The 19,614-nt window shown below is 45.6% G+C and overlaps 1 protein-coding gene across 2 annotated transcripts in view; it reads right to left on the minus strand.

The window, feature by feature from the left end:
* The window catches only part of GAD1 (glutamate decarboxylase 1), a 60,861-nt gene that overhangs the window by 27,015 nt on the left and 14,232 nt on the right, over positions 1–19,614 (minus strand). For both annotated transcript variants that reach the window (XM_083468671.1, XM_083468672.1), the window contains exons 4-6: positions 14,886–15,044; positions 9,721–9,963; positions 3,233–3,323 (exon numbers count right to left, since the gene is read on the minus strand). In XM_083468671.1, the coding sequence (XP_083324797.1) occupies positions 3,233–3,323; positions 9,721–9,963; positions 14,886–15,044 (493 nt within the window). The remainder of the gene's footprint in view (positions 1–3,232; positions 3,324–9,720; positions 9,964–14,885; positions 15,045–19,614) is intronic.

Below are 19,614 nucleotides of genomic sequence, written 5' to 3' on the forward strand. Positions count from 1 at the left end.
AGTAAAAACCAGGACACTCCCAAAGTTGTTGAGCTTCTTTTTACAAAAAACACCAAAACAACAACAACACATGATTTTTCAACTGACTTTCCTAAGATCCAGGAAAAGGGCCGCCTTTCGGAAATTTCCCCGGGTGTCAATTCTGTCTTTGAAATCCTGGTAATGTCCGGGAAAATCTGGACGTATGGCAGCCCTATATTTGATCCAGCTCTTCCTAGAGGTATAGGTAGCCTCTGTGGCTTGGAGCATTTCTCATCAGGTTAGGCAGATAAATTAGTAGGGACCCACGCTGGAGAAAAATAGCCTTGCTACCGTTATCCATGTTCTGGCATTCTCTAGTTTGGATCATTGCAACGCATTGCATGTGAGACTACACCAAAGTATTAGACCAGTATTTTGATGTCCGCAGTGGCTTCCAGTCCATTTCCAGGCCTACTTCAAAGAGCTTGCATGGCCAAAACTGGCCTGGGGCAAGATTGCTTGAAGGAGATACAGTACACCTCTCTGGACCTCAATATTGTCTTCTGTGGCTGTTCTCTGGGTGCTTCTACCAAATGAGGGGTGGCAGGTGGCTATGAGAGAGAGGACCTTCTCTGTGGTGGCTCTCTGGTTGTGGAAAGCCCTTCCTTGGAGAGGTTTGCCTGGAAATGTCTTTATGGTCTTTTTTGCACTAGGTATTTCCATTTGAAAACATTCCAGAGCTTTGTAGAGCCATTGAATAGATGCCATGTTCTGCTGCTGATTTTACCCTGGTTTTATTTTGTGGCTGGTTTAGTTTTGTTGTTGGAGTTTGTGTTTATTATGCATGTTGATTTTTTTTTACTTGTAAATTGCTGAGAGGTTATTTGTTATTGGGCAGTGTATAACAAACAAGCAAGGAGTGACAGATGTTTAACTCTCCCATTGAAACCAACAGAGCATTATCAGTGGATGGTGCAAATGGCAGAAAGTTCGCTTTTCCATTTGCAGGAAAAGCTCCTTAATGCATTGTCATTTTGCCCACAATGAACTTGCTTTTCCATCTGGTGAGATTTTTCAGCTGCTTATGAATGTAGTCATCACTGCACACATCTAACAGCAGTCTGAAATAGAAACCTGCCTTTTGATCGCTGATGAGTATTTGGAGTCCTCTCATGTCACACTTTCTAAAGCCCATGCAAATCAATACACAATTTCAAACTGCCTCCAGGCGTGTCTCACACCCGCTTTCCATCCCTTTCAGTAGGTCTGGGGACTGATACCAACAATCACCTTGAACTTCACTTTAACTTTTTCCCCTGCAACCTCCGTATCAGTAAAGATAATTGCATTTCATAAAATGATGGAATCTAAGGCTAACTCACTTGCAATTTCCTCCTCTGCTACTGAAAGTCCTTCTTTGCACTATGTTAAAGCATAACACGAAGACTAATAATTCAGCTGAGTATGTTATCACTCCACTTTCTGGTTCTTAATCCATTCTGCATCAATGAAGAGCATCTTACCAACTGCTTCTATGGGTGATTAAAAAATAACCTTAAAATCTAGTTCTGGTCTCTCCTCACTTTCTGAGCACAATTTTTTTTTTTTTTTTACATCAATTCCAGTGGAAGGTTTTGATTGTAACTCAACTTTAGCCCTCCTTTTAATACAGAAAATATGAAAATATGACTCCTTCAGATATACTGGTTATCTTTAAAACAAACAAATAAACAACTAGTTTCAGGTTTGTAGCCAGCACGCCTTCTAATTCCAAGACTTCGAACAGGGGAATTCCAAAAAGAAATCTTAACCACCCCGCAACAACATTGAATATACTCAGGACAACTTCAAAGACAGACAGAGGTAAACCTTGAGCCAGGTTCAGATAAATGTTAATATGCCTGGGTTTTGTATTAGTTTAATTTCTCATTCGGAATATGTGAAATGAACCTATCAAAGGAACCAGGAGAAATTTCTAAAAGTGGAGAAGATGGATCAGCTTTTCCCTGATTATCTCCCAAGATGGGGGTTAGCAGCAGCAGCAGCAGCAGCTGGAGTGCTTACGCTACTTTTCCTAATGTGTGCACAGCAAGCAGTTTCAACCTCCTATCCATTTGTTGTGAAGATAAATAGATGATGCACCCAATGAATTTCTAGAACTATTTATTGTGGATATTTAACTCTGCTGCCTGTTTCCATCCCTCCACCTGCCAACCTCCCATAGATTTATCCACACCATAGAACATGGGTGTAGCTGGGTGGGGGTGGGGCAGATGCCTCCCCTACATCAAGTAAAACAATAGAAATACTTAAATAACTGACCAGTCACGTTGGTTCTGCCCCCCCCAAGTCCTGCTCCCCTAACAAAAATCCTAGCTACTCCCATGTCATAGAAAAGCATGACCCCACAAGTCCCTTAATTTTCTTGATATGGTCTAGTTGCCACAGTATCACAGAAGTTAAACCCCTAATTAAGAAGAAGAGTTTGGATTTGATATCCCGCTTTATCACTACCCGAAGGAGTCTCAAAGCGGCTAACATTCTCCTTTCCCTTCCTCCCCCACAACAAACACTCTGTGAGGTGAGTGGGGCTGAGAGACTTCAAAGAAGTGTGACTGGCCCAAGGTCACCCAACAGCTGCATGTGGAGGAGCGGAGACGCGAACCCCGTTCACCAGATTACGGAGTCTATCGCTATTAACCACTACAGCACACTGGCTCTCTATCTACATACCCATACACACACCCTTAAATATCCTTGTCTACTTAGAACAGAGTCCAAACCCAAGAGGAGAAAAAAATAAACAGAGACAGTCTAACCAATTCATCTGTCTTTGTTTTTAGCACACTGAAGTAATGCTCTATCCCAGAAGTCAGCAACCTTTTTCAGCCATGGGCAGGTCCAGCGTCCCTCAGACCATGTGGTGGGCTGCACTATATTTGGAGGGCGGGGGGAAATAAACGAATTCCTATGCCCCACAAATAACCCAGAGATGCATTTTAAATAAAAGGACACATTCTACTCATGTAAAAACACACTGATTTCTGGACCGTCCGTGGGCTGGATTGAGAAGGCCCCCGGGCCTTAGGTTGCCTACCCCTGCTCTATCCCAAGGATAACTAAGTGCTGTGCCCTCTACATTTGCTGGACTTCAATTCCCATCGGCCCCAGCCCACAGAACATGGTCAGGGATGATGGGAACTGTAGTCCAACATCTACAGGACTTTGCCTTCTCACCATACAGCAGAGAGAAAAGTCCTAAGGTACTTACATGTTTGTATTAGCAGTAGACGTCAGCCATTCTCCAGCCAAGCCAATGATATCAAGCCCTGTAGAAAGCTGGTTGAAAAAGCGAGGGTGACCTAGAAAAACAAATGACACCATCTAAAGGAAACATGCATATTATCTATGCATCTGCATTGCTTCTGGTTCCCTGAGGTTTCACATTCTTTTATCAGTAGCCCCCCCAAAAATGATTTTGCAAAATGTGTTGCATAAAGTTATGCCTTCAAACTAGAAATGCTACTGTTTGTTATTACTATTTACAAGAAGGAAACATGTTTATAATTTAGGTAGGTGGGAAATGGGAAATGCAATAGTTAACTCCATGCATTCATCTACTCCTTTTCAGAGAAGTGTATTAATCTAGAATGCATCAGCATTTGATTTATATGCATTAAAGTTAAGTCTCAATAAATAGGGATGGATCTGTGGATCAGGTTGCTTATTGTATAGTAATTATTTCTTTACCTTTGCTCTTCTTTAAATCCCATACCCACTAATCTTGGAATAAGCACCATTATATTCAATGAAACTTACTTCCAAGTAGACATGCATAGGGTTGCATTTGTAGCCCTACAGGCAATGAATGACAAAGAGGTAGAAGCAGCTCTGGGATGCCTCATTTTATATTTTGACTGCAATTCTATAAATATTTTAATTATTGTATATCTTCTATTATTACTAATGAATTCAAAAATATAGCAGACACCTGTCACAGCATCCCTTCCCTCTAGCATCCTATTAGGAAAACATAATTTTGAGACCTTCCATTCAGGATGGCTGATTGCATATTTATTTAGCAGCTGATTAAAAGACAGCCAACCCCTTTCTTCCAGATCATGGAAGCAAAGAGGATCCTGACCCACAATTTAAGGAGTATCTTTTGTTTCCTATTTTCAACCAATGAGCTTTATTCAAGTGACCTTCAGAAAGAAAATTAGCTTTTAAAAAGTATCGGTTTTGAGAGTGAGAGACAGAAGGTAATTCAGAAAACGTATTTCATGCAAAACCATGCTGACAACCTAATGGCTTGTTCTGACACAAGTTCATAAAGCTGCCTGATGCCCAGTAGCAGAGAAGAACACTGTCAGATCATATTAGGACTCACATTAAGGTTTGATGCACACACTTAAAAGGCCCTAGAAAAATCTAAATCTATTTTTTCATGACTTCAGTGAAAACAGGTATTCAGCGGCCACATCATCCCTCCCTACCAGCAAGACTTAACCCAAACCTGTTCATTCTGTAAGTATTGCAAAATTAAATCCTTCATACTGTGATTAAAACAAAAAAAGAACAACTGGATTCAACTAGCAAGACATAATGTTTACTCCAAGGAAATCAACATGAGATAGAAGAAGAGAAGAAGAAGAAGAGTTTGGATGTGATATCCTGCTTTATCACTACCTGAAGGAGTCTCAAAGCGGCTAAGAATATCCTTTCCCTTCCTCCCTCACAACAAACACTCTGTGAGGTGAGTGAGGCTGAGAGACTTCAGAGAAGTGTGACTGGCCCAAGGTCACGCAGCAGCTGCATGTGGAGGAGCGGAGATGCGAACCCGGTTCCCCAGATTACGAGTCTACCGCTCTTAACCACTACACCACACTAGCTCTTAGTCCAAGATGATTTGATGCCCAAGGTTGAAAATCCAAATGGTGTTGCACCATGATGGCAAAAAAGAAAATATGAAAGTAGAAAACTAGTGTCAGGCATGCCCTGAACCCAGCACTCTTCTCCCCACAAATCTGATCGCCTGGGTCACCTGACTTTAAATATGACCTTTGAACTGAGGATGGTAGGCATGTCTGACTGGCACTTATAGAAACACAACAGTTGTTTTTTCAACAACCTGTTATGAAAGCAAAGTACAAGGTCCCAATCCAACTAAAGTTAGTCACACAGAACCAGGGCATTTTTCAGCCAGAACTTACCAGAACTCAGTTCCAGCACCTCTCAAGTGTGCGCCTTTGCCATTATAAGAGAACAAGGGAGGTGTTCGTGGTGAGTTCTGGCACCTCTTTTTCCAGAAAAATAGCACTGCACATCACTTCCACTGCAACCAACTGGACTCAGTCACAACTAATCTGTCCTACAGGTACAAGTGCTTGCTGTGAGTTAAAGTATTCTAGGAACCTTGCCCTACAGAACTGTTGTGTGTGACGGAAAACTCGTTTCAGTATCTGAGACAAAACAACTTTTCCCTTTGAACATGTGGCCCTCCCTATGTTCTTGGACTACAACTCCCATAATCCCTGCCTGTTGCTCAACAGCATATGAAAGGCCACACAAGTTATCTACCCCTGCATTAAATAATTGTAAAGGCTGCAACTTTACGCACTCTTCCCTAGGAGTTAAGCCCCATTGAATACAGCGTGATTTAATTCTGAGTAAACATGTGTTGGTGAAAGCAGTGGACCACGTAGTATTGTTTTTAAAGGTCCCTGATCTCTCCTTGATCTCTCCCATGACAGAAAAGACAATAACTAATGATTTTAAATGGAAGTATTGATTTTAACCTAAATATTAAGAAATACTTTCCATCTGCAATGGGGACAAGCCATGGAGGGAGACTGTGGGATGTTCTTTCATGAAGGTAGTCAAGTAAAGTTTGGATAACCATCCTTCTGGGATTTATGTGTATTCATACAGAATGCAGTATGAAGCTATATTACATCTGGTAACTGCTCAGCTGTGAATACCCAGGTCTTAAAAGAGCAACAGCATGGAAAGTGTGCAATGCCCATCTAGCCATAGCAGCAATGTAAGGTGATGAATAGGTCCACCATGATGTGCTGCAATGTATTAACTACCCATTTTAGCTCCCAACTATCTAATATTATTTGATCCAATGGGAGCTGGTAAATCCTTCAAAATGACAGGTGGCTGAGCTGCCTCATGTGATGTTCTGTTTCAGTGCTGAATAGCATCATATGTGTTGACAGTGGCTGATTTCAGCCTAGGGATTCTGGCATGCTCTGCTGTCATTGCACTGTGTCCCCATATGCCATAATATCCAGGACAAGGCACATGAGACTACTGCCATCTCACCAGACCAGGTCTGGGTCTGCTTATTACTTGACTAGACCTCCTGAGAACCATGTATATACCACCGTGGGTTCCATGATGGAAGAAAGCAGGTTATAAATTAAAAAAGTAATAAATACTGGAGCAGAGCATGGTGGCTGTTGCCCCTTTTCCAACACCTACTCTGTGATAAAAAGTAGTTTCCAGCTCAAAAATTACTTTTGTTTCCTTGCTCCACTGCTCTTTATAAAGAGTTGTAAAAGTGTATAGGACAATCTACTCAGGCTAGGTTCAGGGCATAGAAACATCATTTTGCCCCATTCTTTCCTGAACAAGATTCCCAAGGAAGAACTTTGAACAACTGGCTTTTAAAAATAAATTAAAAGTTGATGCCCAGACTAACTGCAAGCCAGCCTCTACCTGAGCCAGGTTGTAAAGGGGTCAGGGTACCCCAAGGGAACCCCTGAGATTACAGCCAGAGTTCTTTCATAATGCACCCAAACTGGACTCATTCTCCCAACTCTAGCTTCTTTGTGCTTATCATTGGGACATCAGAAACAAAAATGAAAACGAGTCCAAACAGTAAGGTAAAGGTAAAGGGACCCCTGCCCATTAGGTCCAGTTGTGATCAACTTTGGGGTTGCGGCGCTCATCTCGCTTTATTGGCCGAGGGAGCCGGCGTACAGCTTCTGGGTCATGTGGCCAGCATGACAAAGCTGCTTCTGGCGAACCAGAGCAGCACACGGAAATGCCGTTTACTTTCCCGCCGGAGTGGTACCTATTTATCTACTCACACTTTGATGTGCTTTCAAACTGCTAGGTTGGCAGGAGCTAGGACCAAGCAATGGGAGCTCACCCCATCATGGGGATTTGAACTGGTGACCTTCTGATCAGCAAGTCCTAGGCTCTGTGGTTTAACCCACAGCGCCACCCACGTCCAAAAAGTAGCTCATATCTAATGGCACAGCCCTCTTCTGAATGCATCACCTTAAGTATGATTAAGATCAAAGCTTCACCAAGAAGCATGGGGTAGCCTGGCTCACTACAGAAACCCTCAGCTGCTTCCTGGAAGCTGCTGGTGTAACTGCTTCATGACCCCACACTGGTCTCCTGGACAGTTCACCTGCTATTCTGCGCCAGAACTTGCTTGCGAAACTTTGCTGACTCTGCTGGACAGCTCCCCTGTGAGATTTAAAACACTCTCACACCCCTTCTTGACAATTACATGTAAGTTGGCCTGAGAAAAACTCATACTCACAAATGAATAGGGGAAGATTACATTTGATACCTTTATCGGAAAAGACCTGGAAACCGGAGACTCCCTTTGCCCGATGAGTTATCAGAAGGGCAGCCAGGTATTAATGAGCCCAAGAAACCAAATTCTCCCCCTTTCCTTTATTTGCTTTTTGGCATTAAATGTCTTGGGGACATAAAGAAGAAAAACTGCAAATTCAGTGTCATTTATGCCCTCATTTACCTAATGATATCGTTCCCCCGAGATACACGCCACTTGCATTTCATCAAGTGAAAGGGATTACGCCTTTTCAAATGTGCTTGTCTGCGCTGTCTACACCCAACACTACAAAAACGCCCATCTGAGTGACAAACGGAACTGCCAACGGAACTGCCAACAGGCAAAATTCACTTCAAAAGGAAGGGCTGTGTGTGTGTGTGTGTGTGTGTGTGTGAGAGAGAGAGAGAGAGAGAGAGAGAGAGATATTCAGGCCCCATGCACAGGAAAGCACAGGCTTGCAGTCTGATCCTATAGGGAAGCCGTATTGCCACGGTGGACGGGTTTCCTTAGTCTGACAGGTAGGGCGGTGGGGTGGGGAGCCAAATTCACAGACAAATTTGAAAAGCCTGCTTCTTGCATATATTCAAGTTAAGCTGCAGGAGGGAAGCAGTGCATTTTTAAAGCATTTGCCACTGCTGCTTTTGATATGCTTCATAATATGCCCAGATATATAGGCATTCCTGGAAAATAACGTAGTCAGAAATATAAGGGGGGGGACGACCTTATACCCTCCTCCTCTCTCTGTAGTGCTCCTGTCAGAAGCCAGTCCCTCTGAGTTCAGAAGGAATTGCTCTCAGGAAAGTGTGCCAGCTAGGATCACAACCAGGGCCAGCCGACCTATGAGGCAAGGTGAAGTGACCGCCTCGGGTGGCAAGATCTACAGGGGCAGCAGATCCAGTCTCCAAGGAATGCACTGCCCACTGCCCCAGTATACCCATTGGAAGTTGGATCTGCTGCCTCCTTGGCAGCCCCCTGCCCAATACCACCTCCACGGTGGCTTTTTGGAGAATAGACCAGGCATTGCTGGTCTCCTCCCACCCTTGTTCCTGATGTAGATCTTTATTTCTCCCTTGTGGTTTACCCCAGGTACCGAAATGTCTTGGGCTGACCCTGATCACAGCCACTGCATGTTTATCAAAGTCCACACGTGTTCAGAAACAACTGTTTGGTCCAGACCACCTCTCTCCAGCTAACTCGCACCCCAATCTTTAACATCTTTCTTGGGAATAGGCCTCATGGAAACCAGGATGAAAGGCATCAAAATTAAGTTCACTCAGTATGAGAGCATAAGACTCTTTTTCTTTCCTTTTTGGAAGTATGTGGGATAAGAGAAGTGTTTTTCTTTTTCTTTTCTTTTTTGACATTTGTATTTGGCATTTCTTCCATGATGGAACTGAAGGTGGTATATACCGTATTTTTCGCTCCATAAGACGCACCTGACCATAAGACGCACATAGTTTTTAGAGGAGGAAAACAAGAAAAAAAATATTCTAAACGAAACAGTGGATGTATGATTTTTGTGGTTCATGCTGTGGCCACAGACATGATATGTGATTTGACGGTGAGTTTGGGGTAGCCCAATGCAAAAATCCTGAGAATCCATGTGGAGCCATGCCACTGCGGCCCCACGAAACAGTTGATGCATGATTTTTTGATGCAGACTATAGCCATGGACATGCTATGTGATCTGATGGTGCCTTTGGGGTGACCCAGTGCAAAAATCCTGAGGATCCATGTGCTTTTACCTCCCCCCTCCCAGGCAGCCTCCTTTATATCTAGAGTCCCTTATCCCTCCCGATCGCTTGCCGATCAGCTGCTCAGCGGTTTTGTTTCAACACCCCCTTCCCTTTTTCTAATAATAAAAAAAGGCATGATCTGCTTTTCGCCCCTGGGCAATTTGGCTCCAGGGACCACACATTCACTCCATAAGACACACAGACATTTCCCCTTACTTTTTAGGAGGAAAAAAGCGTGTCTTATGGAGCGAAAAATACGGTATTTGGCTCCCCGGTGGTCTCTCATCTGGGCACTAGCCAGACCCAGATGCTCTTGGTTTCAGCCAGGGTGCCACAACTTGTGTGCCTTCAGACTCTGGCCTGGCAGAAGCCCTTGCCCACATACCCTTCACTTCTGGTCAGAGCTCCAGGGCATTCTCTCACCTGTCCTGACTCCGTATTTCAGTGTGTCCCTGCAGTCCACCAGGATCTGCTCGAGTGACTCTGGGTTGTCAGACAGCTCAAGGTTGAAGCCTTCCATGCCCTCCAGGAGCTGGTGTGGGTGGTGGAAGTCCAGGACTTTGGTGGACCTGTCGAAGGTCTTCCTCACATATGTCAGGAGAATGTCCACCACCTCCAGGAGGAATTGCACCGTCTGCTCCTCACCATTCTTAGCTGGTAGCAGATCTGAGGAAGGGACCAATAAAACAACAACAGCCATGTTAAGGGAGGTCAACAAGAGGGTGTGCGATATCTCCCCACCCCTCATGTCATCCTCTTTTGCCAAGCCACTCCTAAGTGCATGTTTATTGACTGAGTACAATTATACCTTGGTTTTCCTTCAAGAAGCTCAAGGAAGCACACAAACTCTTAACAAGTCACCAGCACTATCTTCACAACAACCCTGTGAGAAAGGTTAGACCGAGAGATGGAATGAGTGGACCCATGTTGCACCTCAAGCTTTTTGACCAAGTGGGACTTTGAAACTGGGTCTCCCCAGCGGCCAACACTCTTTTTATCGTGTTTTTTAAATTAATTTTTGGATCAGCAAAACTATACAACTAACAAGAAACAGTGCAACATGTTGCTGACCAACCCTCTTGAATGCTATGCCACACTGACTGTCTTTTGCTACACACTGGTTAATCCAGAATAGCTACCACTAGCATATCAATATGCAAACTTAAGACCACTAAAACCCTTCGCCCTCTCTGTGCTCAAGAACAGGGTAGCTAAACAGGAAAATGGATGGAATTTCTGCGTTCTTTCAATGCATGCTTTGGGGAGATGTGGATGTTCTGATCCGTGTTAGTATATACATAAAAACAGGATGTGGTGCTCTGGATTATCCCCCCCCCCCCGAAAGCAAGAATGTCCTTGTCTCCATACTCACTCTCCTCATCACTGCATCTAGGTAAGGTAAGGTAAAGGCAAAGGGACCCCTGACCATTAGGTCCAGTCGTGACAGACTCTGGGGTTGCAGCGCTCATCTCGCTTTATTGGCCGAGGGAGCCGGCGTAGAGCTTCCGGGTCATGTGGCCAGCATGACTAAGTCGCTTCTGGCAAACCAGAGCAGCGCACGGAAATGCCGTTTACCTTCCCGCCGGAGTGGTACCTATTTATCTACTTGCACTTTGACGTGCTTTCGAACTGCTAGGTTGGCAGGAGCAGGGACCGAGCAATGGGAGCTCACCCCATCGCGGGGATTCAAACTGTCAACCTTCTGATCAGCAAGTCCTAGGCTCTGTGGTTTAACCCACAGCGCCACCCGCGTCCCTCTCTAGGTAAGGTATCTCTAACCTATTTAGAGCCAGGGCTCACTTAATCCCAGGGTTGTAGGTTCAAGCCCCCACGTTGAGTGAAATCTTCCTGCATTGCAGAGAATTGGACTAGGTGACCCTCATGGTCCCTTCCAACAATTCTGGGGTTCTAGGAAGCTGCTCTATATTAAGTCAGACCACTGGTCCAACTAACACCAGTATTGTGGGCACTGACTGGCAGCGGTTTTGCAAAAGAACGAGAGAAATTAACTTGCTGGATTTTTGCCTGTCACACAACTGTTAAAGGCACTAGATCCCTAGTTGAAAAGCAGTTGGCACACCTGTCTCAAGCCCCCCCCCTCCCCAGGCAGGTAGCCCTTTAACTGGAGAAATGCAAGAAGGGTAGGGAAGAAAAGGATTCCATCTCAATTCTCAGAAAGGCTGGTGCGCCCTGATTTAATGGTTGTTGTTTTTAGCCAAAAAAAAGTGTAGTGTGAACCAATACACACACAACTCTGCCTGCTTTATATGACCTGGGACTATGAAGAACTATGCAAAACAACACTTTGCGGCATCTTAAAAACTAACAGATTTACTATGGCATAAAATTTCATGAACTAACCAGAGCCTGCTTGGTCAGAGGCATGAAGTGTTATCCTCACTCTGTCAGATTATATTATATATTATATTATCCGGTGGGGAGGTGGCGACGGAGGATGATGAGGCCACTTGCTGAATTTCTGCTTCTAAGCAAGCTATTAAAAATACAGGGACCCGGTCAGAATAGTTACACAGGCTGTTGCTCCTGTTGAACTCTGGCCCCACTGTTTTCAATATTTCCTTCCATACTCAAGAACAGAACAAAGGTAACATGTGCCTGATGGTAGAGATTGAAGCCCACAAAACCTTGTGTTGTGACAAATCTAATAGTCCTCAAGGTGCTTCAGGCCTCCTTTTTGTTTTGCGACAACAAACTAACACAATTGTCTCTCTGAAGAGCAAGTGTCTTCGAGCATGTACAGAGTGCCTTTCCTGCATCACTGGGCAACTATTAACTATCCCCTGGTGGGTTGGTGGTTTGGGGGCAAGGCTTACTTCCAGGAAGGTCTGTGTCTCTCAATGTTAGAAATTACTGAGCTCTTTCTATCTCAATCTCCCCACCCCACCCCAAAAACACAATCATTCAAATACATTTATCTTACATTTGGGGTGCATTAACAGCTTGCTATATGTTTTATATCTTTGGAAACCATCCACAAGCATGAATATAACTAGCTTTAGTGCATTTTTGCTTATATATAGTAGTTGAAGGCTCCTACTGTGTGGATTCAGATCTGTTGATTGCAGTGTGTGTGTGTGTGTGTGTGTGTGTGTGTGTGTGTTTCTGAAATTCATAAATTTAACTCCACATGGCAAGCGATCTGAAACAGTCTTGAATAATTAAATGTCTACACCTTTTCAGTGTACATGTAGAATCATGACTGTGGTCTTTCAGCAGCGTCTGACCTACCTAAATGGTAGTTATTGTGGGAAGCAGCTTCTTGGACACCGAAAGCACATTGCCTGCTGCAGTCAGAGGCTACAGTATGACTGGCTGAGTTTGCCATTTTATAAGTTCCTAGGGCCCCAATAAAGGGAGAGGAGTACAGGAGAAGTGGATTGGAGGTAAAGATAAAGGTAAAAGAACCCCTGACCATTAGGTCCAGTCACAGATGACTCTGGGGATGTGGCACTCAACTGACTTTATTGGCCGAGGGAGCCAGCGTACAGCTTTTGGGTCATGTGGCCAGCATGACTAAGCCGTTTCTGACGAACCAGAGCAACGCACAGAAATGCTGTTTACCTTCCCACCAGAGTGGTACCTATTTATCTACTTGCACTTTGATGTGCTTTCGAACTGCTAGGTTGGCAGGAACTGGGACCGAGTGGCTCAAAAGGCCACCACCAGCCCTTGATTTTACATGCTGCTCTGTAGGAGCTCTCCTTGGTGCTGAATTTGAATTCAGCTTCAACAAACCCTGAGCTACACAGTCTGCATGCATGACTCAAAGCCTGAAACGCCTGAAAAAGATAGGAATGCCTCTGCTTTTGTACAAAGTGTGTTTCCTTTCACTTCTATGGAGTCATCACAGTACTACTGTCAAGTCTCAGCTTAAGTGGGGGCTGCTAGCTAAGACCCCTGCTGCACCAGAATTAAAGCCTTCCTAGACTGGCAGATGAAGATGATGGATTTTTCAGAGCTAGCCGACCTGACTGGAAGAGTCCGTGACCAGGAGGGGGAGGATTACCAGGAAGAACGGAAAAAAATTAAAGACTATTTAGTTAAATATGTTAAGTTAAATTAATTGGAGATGCTTGCAAATAATAGATAGGCTTAGGATTTAAACAGGTAATGTGTTGAATTAATATGTTTAATGCTGAATTGGAATGAAAGAAAGATGTTAAGTGATTAAGTTAATTTTAGAAGAATATTGGTTTTGGAAAACCGTCAAAATGATATACATTGAAATTCAACCAGGGGGACACAAGGAAGTCACTTAACAATGTTACTAAGTTTGGTTTTAATACGGTTGAGATTTATGTTTGTTTGTTTATTTTTTTTTTGGAAAATTAATAAAAAATATGGGGGGGGAGAATTAAAGCTTTCCTAGCCTAGTGTGCTGTTACCAGCAGAAGCCTGACCAGGCAAGTGCCCCTGGAAGCCCATATAAGCAAGGCATGAAGGCAACACTTCCCACACACTGTGTACCCTCCCCCAGCAACTGCTGTTAATGTCTCTGCACACGGAAGCTTCATATAGCTATGGTGGCTGATAAGCCATGATTTTTGTCCAAATCCCCACTATTATAATGCCATCTAAAGATGCTACGCTAACCCCACTTACCTGGGAGTAAGCCCCCTTGAATTCAATGCAACTCACTTCTTGAGTGGTGGTGGTTAAGCCAGTGGCCATCACCACATCTTTGTGTCGGTGACTCCAATACATTAATAAACTTGGGATAGATAAAGACTTCCTTCTGCCTGTATTGGTGATTCTCCTGTCAATCAGCTTCAGTGGACGACTCCCGTTGTAAGTTGTGTGAGAAAGTGTGTGTGTGTGTGTGTGTGTTGGGTGAGGGGACACTTCTCTTTCTTCTTATGCATAATTCCCCATCAGCGCAATCCCAACCATGTCTACTCAGAAGCAAGTCCTACTGAAATCAACGGGGTTTACTCCCCGGAAAGTGGAGTTAGGACTGCAGCCTTTAAACCTCTATGGACCATCTCTCTCCTCCCACCTGCCCCCCCCCAAAAATATTAGAGAAGGGCCATAATTCAGTGGTGGGACATCTACTTTGTATGCAGAAGGTCTCAAATTCACCCAGCCCAGCATTCTCCAGGTAGGGTGGGAAATGTTCCCTTTCTGAGATCAAGGCCAGCCAGGGCAATCAATCAATCAATCAATCAATCAATCAATCAATCAATCACTGAGCTACCAATGGACCAATGATTCTCTTAAGCAATGTGCCTGTATCTTTAGGAGAAGGGCTATAGGTTGAGAACTGCTTTCCATTAAGAAAGTCTCATGTTCAGTCCTCAGCATCTTCAGGCTGAAACTCTGAAGAGCCTCTGCTAGTTCAGTGCAAGTAGTACTGAACTAGATGGACCAATAGTATGACTCAAGATCAGACAACTCAACGCTTCGCCTTTCCTTTTGGGAAAGGAACCCCTGTTAGTGGGAATGTGTCCTACCTGGGAAAGAAGAAGAATTAGCAGCAGCAAGAAGAAGAAGAAGAAGAAGAAGAAGAAGAAGAAGAAGAAGAAGAAGAAGAAGAAGAAGAAGAAGAAGAAGAAGAAGGGTTTACTTACCCCGGGCGTAGAGGTTTGAGAAGTCCGTCTCGGTCCTCCGGAACCGGGTTTCCTTCTCGCTGTTCTCGCAGGCCAGCAGGTTCTTGGAAGATTGCCTTTCCTTGAGCGCGCTCACCAGCCGGCTCTTGTCTTCCAGGCTGTTGTTCCTTTGCAAGAACCCTACGTCGTTATTACAAGGCGGACAGGTCAGAGGAGGCTTGATCTCGCTTCCCAACATCTTGGCTTAGCAAAAGAACCACCGAGCCGCTCAGGAGAGTTAGCAGCGAGGGGAGAACGAAGGAGACCCTCTGTGCTGCTGATAACCCCACCCAGCAAAGCACCCAGCCACACCTGCTCCCCCCACCCCCCAAACTGGTTCCTGCTTTGCCAGACCCCACCGCCCGTTCCCGCAGTGGGGCTGGTTCTAGAGGATCTCCCCTATCGAGGTCGGAGAGGGAGAGTATTTATGGGGAGAGACAACTCGCCCCGAGGAAGGAGCGCTCAAAGGACATCAGCTGCAAAAAGCCAGTCAGGCAAGAAAAAAGGACGGGGTGCGAGGGGTGGGGGAGAGACCGCGCGCGCAATTTTCCGTAATTTAGGGCAATGGCAAATCCTTGTTAAATCGATCGGACAGATGCCACTCCTCCAAAAGAGAGACAGGAAGGGAAAGATCAGGACGGAGTCAATGGCATTCCACCCCAGCGGTGGAAGTTTTCTGGACTTCAGGCTTACCGATTGCCTGGACTGTGATAGGGACCATGGGCGGCCATCGAAGCCAAGCAAACTAAGAGGGGCTTTGTTTTTTGGAATACCAAAAAAGTAGCCTCAGCAGAATCTGGGAAACGCACACCCTCGCCGCTGCTTTTAAGCCTCTCTGGTTTCATAGTCAGTCCTGGAACACACAGCAGGACGTGAACTTCACAGTTTTCGGAAATGATTCCCACTGCAGTCATACAGGGGTCTGTACGCAGTAAGCGCAGAATCCCGACCTCCCTTGGAAGGTATGGCCTGCATTCTGGCTTTTAGTTATCCAGGGTACACCACCACCAGTGAAACCGACCCCATATGAACGACCTTGGACCCTGTGATCCTCATCTGAGGCTTTTGTGTGCTCCCTCCACGAGAGGCAGGGAGGGTGGCAACAGGAGAACAGGGCCTTTTTTGCCGTGGCTCCCCTTTTGTAGAATGCTCTCCCTAGGGCGGCTCGCCTGGCGCCTTCATTATTCACCTTTAGGCGCCCGGGGAAAACGCTCCTCTTTAACCAAACCTTTGGCTGATTAAACAGTCTATTGCCTTTTAAAGGCGTTTGTGGGAGGGTGTGTGTGGGAGGGTTTGCTTTTGTTTGGTCTTATTGTTATGCATTTTGTGTTCTGGTTTCCTAATTTTATGTGGTGAACCGCCCTGTGACCTTGGGATGAAGGGCATATACAAATTAAATAAATAACAACAACTACTACTACTCCTGGAAGGTGGAGGAGTGTGTGGCGGTGCTCGTTTTCCAAACCCAAAAACGCAGAACTGCGAAAGGTTCAGACACACCGCTGGCAACGGTTGTCCTTATTTAGAAGCCAGTTGCATTGCTGTCAAAGGCCGATCAGCAGCGCTGTTCAAATCGATAGCATTCAACCTACGGGAGAGATATTGCGGAGGTGTCTATCGGACGGTTTAACAGTAAAGGGCCGCCTCATTCTCTAAGTGTCTCTAAGACCCACTTTTCTGAATAAAGCTTTACTTCCATGTTAAGCTGCCACCCTAACCTCATTTACCTGAGAGTTGCCGACAAAGGTCCGTATAGTTAAAGCCATGGTTTCCCCAGTAGTGATGTATGGAAGTGAGAGCTGGACCATAAAGAAGGCTGATCGCCGAAGAATTGGTGCTTTTGAATTATGGTGCTGGAGGAGACTCTTGAGAGTCCCATGGACTGCAAGAAGATCAAACCTCTCCATTCTGAAGGAAATCAGCCCTGAGTGCTCACTGGAAGGACAGATCCTGAAGCTGAGGCTCCAATACTTTGGCCACCTCATGAGAAGAGAAGACTCCCTGGAAAAGACCCTGATGTTGGGAAAGATGGAGGGCACAAGGAGAAGGGGACGACAGAGGACGAGATGGTTGGACAGTGTTCTCGAAGCTACCAGCATGATTCTGAACAAACTACGGGAGGCAGTGGAAGACAGGAGTGCCTGGCGTGCTCTGGTCCATGGGGTCACGAAGAGTCGGACATGACTAAACGACTAAACAGCAACAAAAAGCCCCATTGAATTCTGTAGCATTTCTTCCTTCAGGGCAGACACGGTTAGGATCGCAGCCTTAGCATAACAAAGGAGAGCAGCCTCACTGAGATTTCTTCTTCCTTGTGGCTGGAGGCATCGATTTAGGGGAAAGGTCCGTGACCCCCTAAAGCGGAGGAAAATGAGTGTGTGTGTGTGAAGCTCAATGCGCATCAAATGTGCTCTGAAACTGAAATGAGTGCGGCGCTTAGTACTGCGCACGCTTTGCCAGGGAACGAGTCCCTCTGAGATTGGACTAATTTCTAAGCTAACAGGCACATAGGACCAGACTTTAGCTCGCGCTCTGAAGTCCACGGCGAATGCGCGTCCGTCGGTCCCCGGCGGCTGCTGATTAATCGGTCAAAGCTTCCCGGCTCCAGTCAGACTCTACCCCAGCTTTCCGGGTTTGCTTTTCGTTGCCATGGGAACAGATGCCCTATTATGCCTGGCTTCAATGGGACCACCTCGGAGGCTAATCTATATGTTGGAAGGCTGCGCTCGCTCCACATCCTCCGAAAGAGAATGATTTCCTTCGTGGGAAGGGGCGGGGGTAGGGGGCGTGAATGAATGCCCCCCCCCCCACATCAGTTCGTCAGTATTAAGCTCACAACGCACATAACTGCGATAGATTTCAACGCAAACGAATTCAAAATAAAAGGAGAACGACCTCTACTCTTGTTTTTATATAACATTTTTTAAAAAAAGAGACTTTCCGAACAGGATTCTCTCATCGGTTTGGTTACTTTTTTTTTTTTTAATTAAGACATAAAAATAACTGTACTTCGTGTTTAAGGCTTCCAGTCTTCCTTCCAGAATAGAAGAATGGTATAAAGAGGTGGGGGATTTAGCTATTAATGATAAATTAAGATGTGCCATTAAAGTAAAACGGGGAATATGCAGGAGAAATGATTTTGAGGAGATATGGAGGGTTTTTGTAGAATTTGTAGTTAAAACGGAAAGGGGTCAAAATCATCGCAAGAAGTGTTGAAATTTTGGGAGGTTGGATAGTTGCAATGGAATGGTCTCCGGGGGTGGGGTGCACATTTTAATTCTTATTTATTTGTGATTATTCCTTTTTTAAAACTTAATAATAATAATACGTAAAGGTTTCCAATCTATGCACACTTCTACCCACGATGAAGCCACTTTCAGAATAGTGCGATTTACTTCTGAGTAAACGTGCGTAGGCTGGCACTGCAAAAGGGGGGTGGGGAAAGCTCCTCAGAGATTATAAATTAAGCCATAAGGAAAGTTAGCTCCTATTCAGAAACGTTTTAGGTGCAAAGAAACCCGGTGGAGGAGCAGCACACCCCACTCCTGGGGAACGTTTAATCCGAAGCAAATCCCACTCGTGAGTGCAGAATGGGTCACCCTGAGCCTGTAGCTCAGCGGCAGAGCCCCTGCTGTGCATGCAGAAGGTCATGGGTTCAAATCGCAGCATCTCCATGAAGGGGGTGGGAAAGAACCTTTCCTGGAGTCCCAGAAAGCCTCAGCCAGCTCGTGCAGACAAGACAGAGGAGGTTAGATGTACCGATGCTGTAACACGCAATAGACACTAGCATTGTATGTTCCTGCCCAAACAAGGGTAGGGCTATTGAAAATAATGGGCGTTAGGTTAGTAGACTGCAGGGTCTACTCTGAGCATAACTAGCAAGCATCTGGCCTGATTGGAACCAAGCGGTTGCCTTCTCTGCTGTTGCCTTCAGTGGGGAGCCCGTTGCACGGATCCCATAGCTTCCTTCGAAGAACTGCGTCTTCAGTCGAAGAGGAAGACGTGCGTGCAAGTGCCGGTGCGGGAGGGAGGGAGGGGAAGCCCCCCAAAGCAGTCGCTATTTCTGTCTTCTCCTGTCACTCTGACTCAGGCTCACGATTTTGGGACGCGCTTCCTTTTCTTCCGGCTCACTCACGCCCTCGCGGTTCCTTCCTCGTGGTGACAGCCAGGCCTCCTCCCCCTTCCCCCCCATTGCAAGGAGTAGCCCAAGGCAAAACGCCCCGCTGACTTCAGTGGGAGGCAGGAGAGGGGGCGGGCGGCGGGTGGGGTTTACAGAAAGGCACGTGTCGGCGGGGGCTCCCTTTCAAGGCGAAAGCACACGGCGCCAAGAATAAACTTGGGAGGTGTCGCGTCTTCTCTAGATCGCGCGCGCATCGGACCGAAGAGAGGAGGGAGCTTGCTTTTTTTTTTAATAAAGTTTTCAGCCGAGGAAGGCTGCAAAACGTGACTCCACTGACTCATCCACCAGAGGTCCCCGCTTGTGACAGGCAAACTACCGCAATCTTAATTTTAGATTTCTGCTCAAAAAGCGAGAGAGGAACGAATGCGCCGTATTTAGCAGCGATCGGGAAGCTACTGGTCCTCCCAATGTTTCTGGACTACAACTCCCATCCACCATGACCCATTTGGCATGCTGGCTGGAACCGATGGGAGGTGGAGTCCCATAAATTTCTGGAGGGGCCACAGCTCCCCTACCTCTTGCTCTAAAAGC

This window comes from Podarcis liolepis (assembly GCF_965112155.1).
Source record: "Podarcis liolepis genome assembly, chromosome: 1".
Classification (NCBI taxonomy): domain Eukaryota; kingdom Metazoa; phylum Chordata; class Lepidosauria; order Squamata; family Lacertidae; genus Podarcis; species Podarcis liolepis.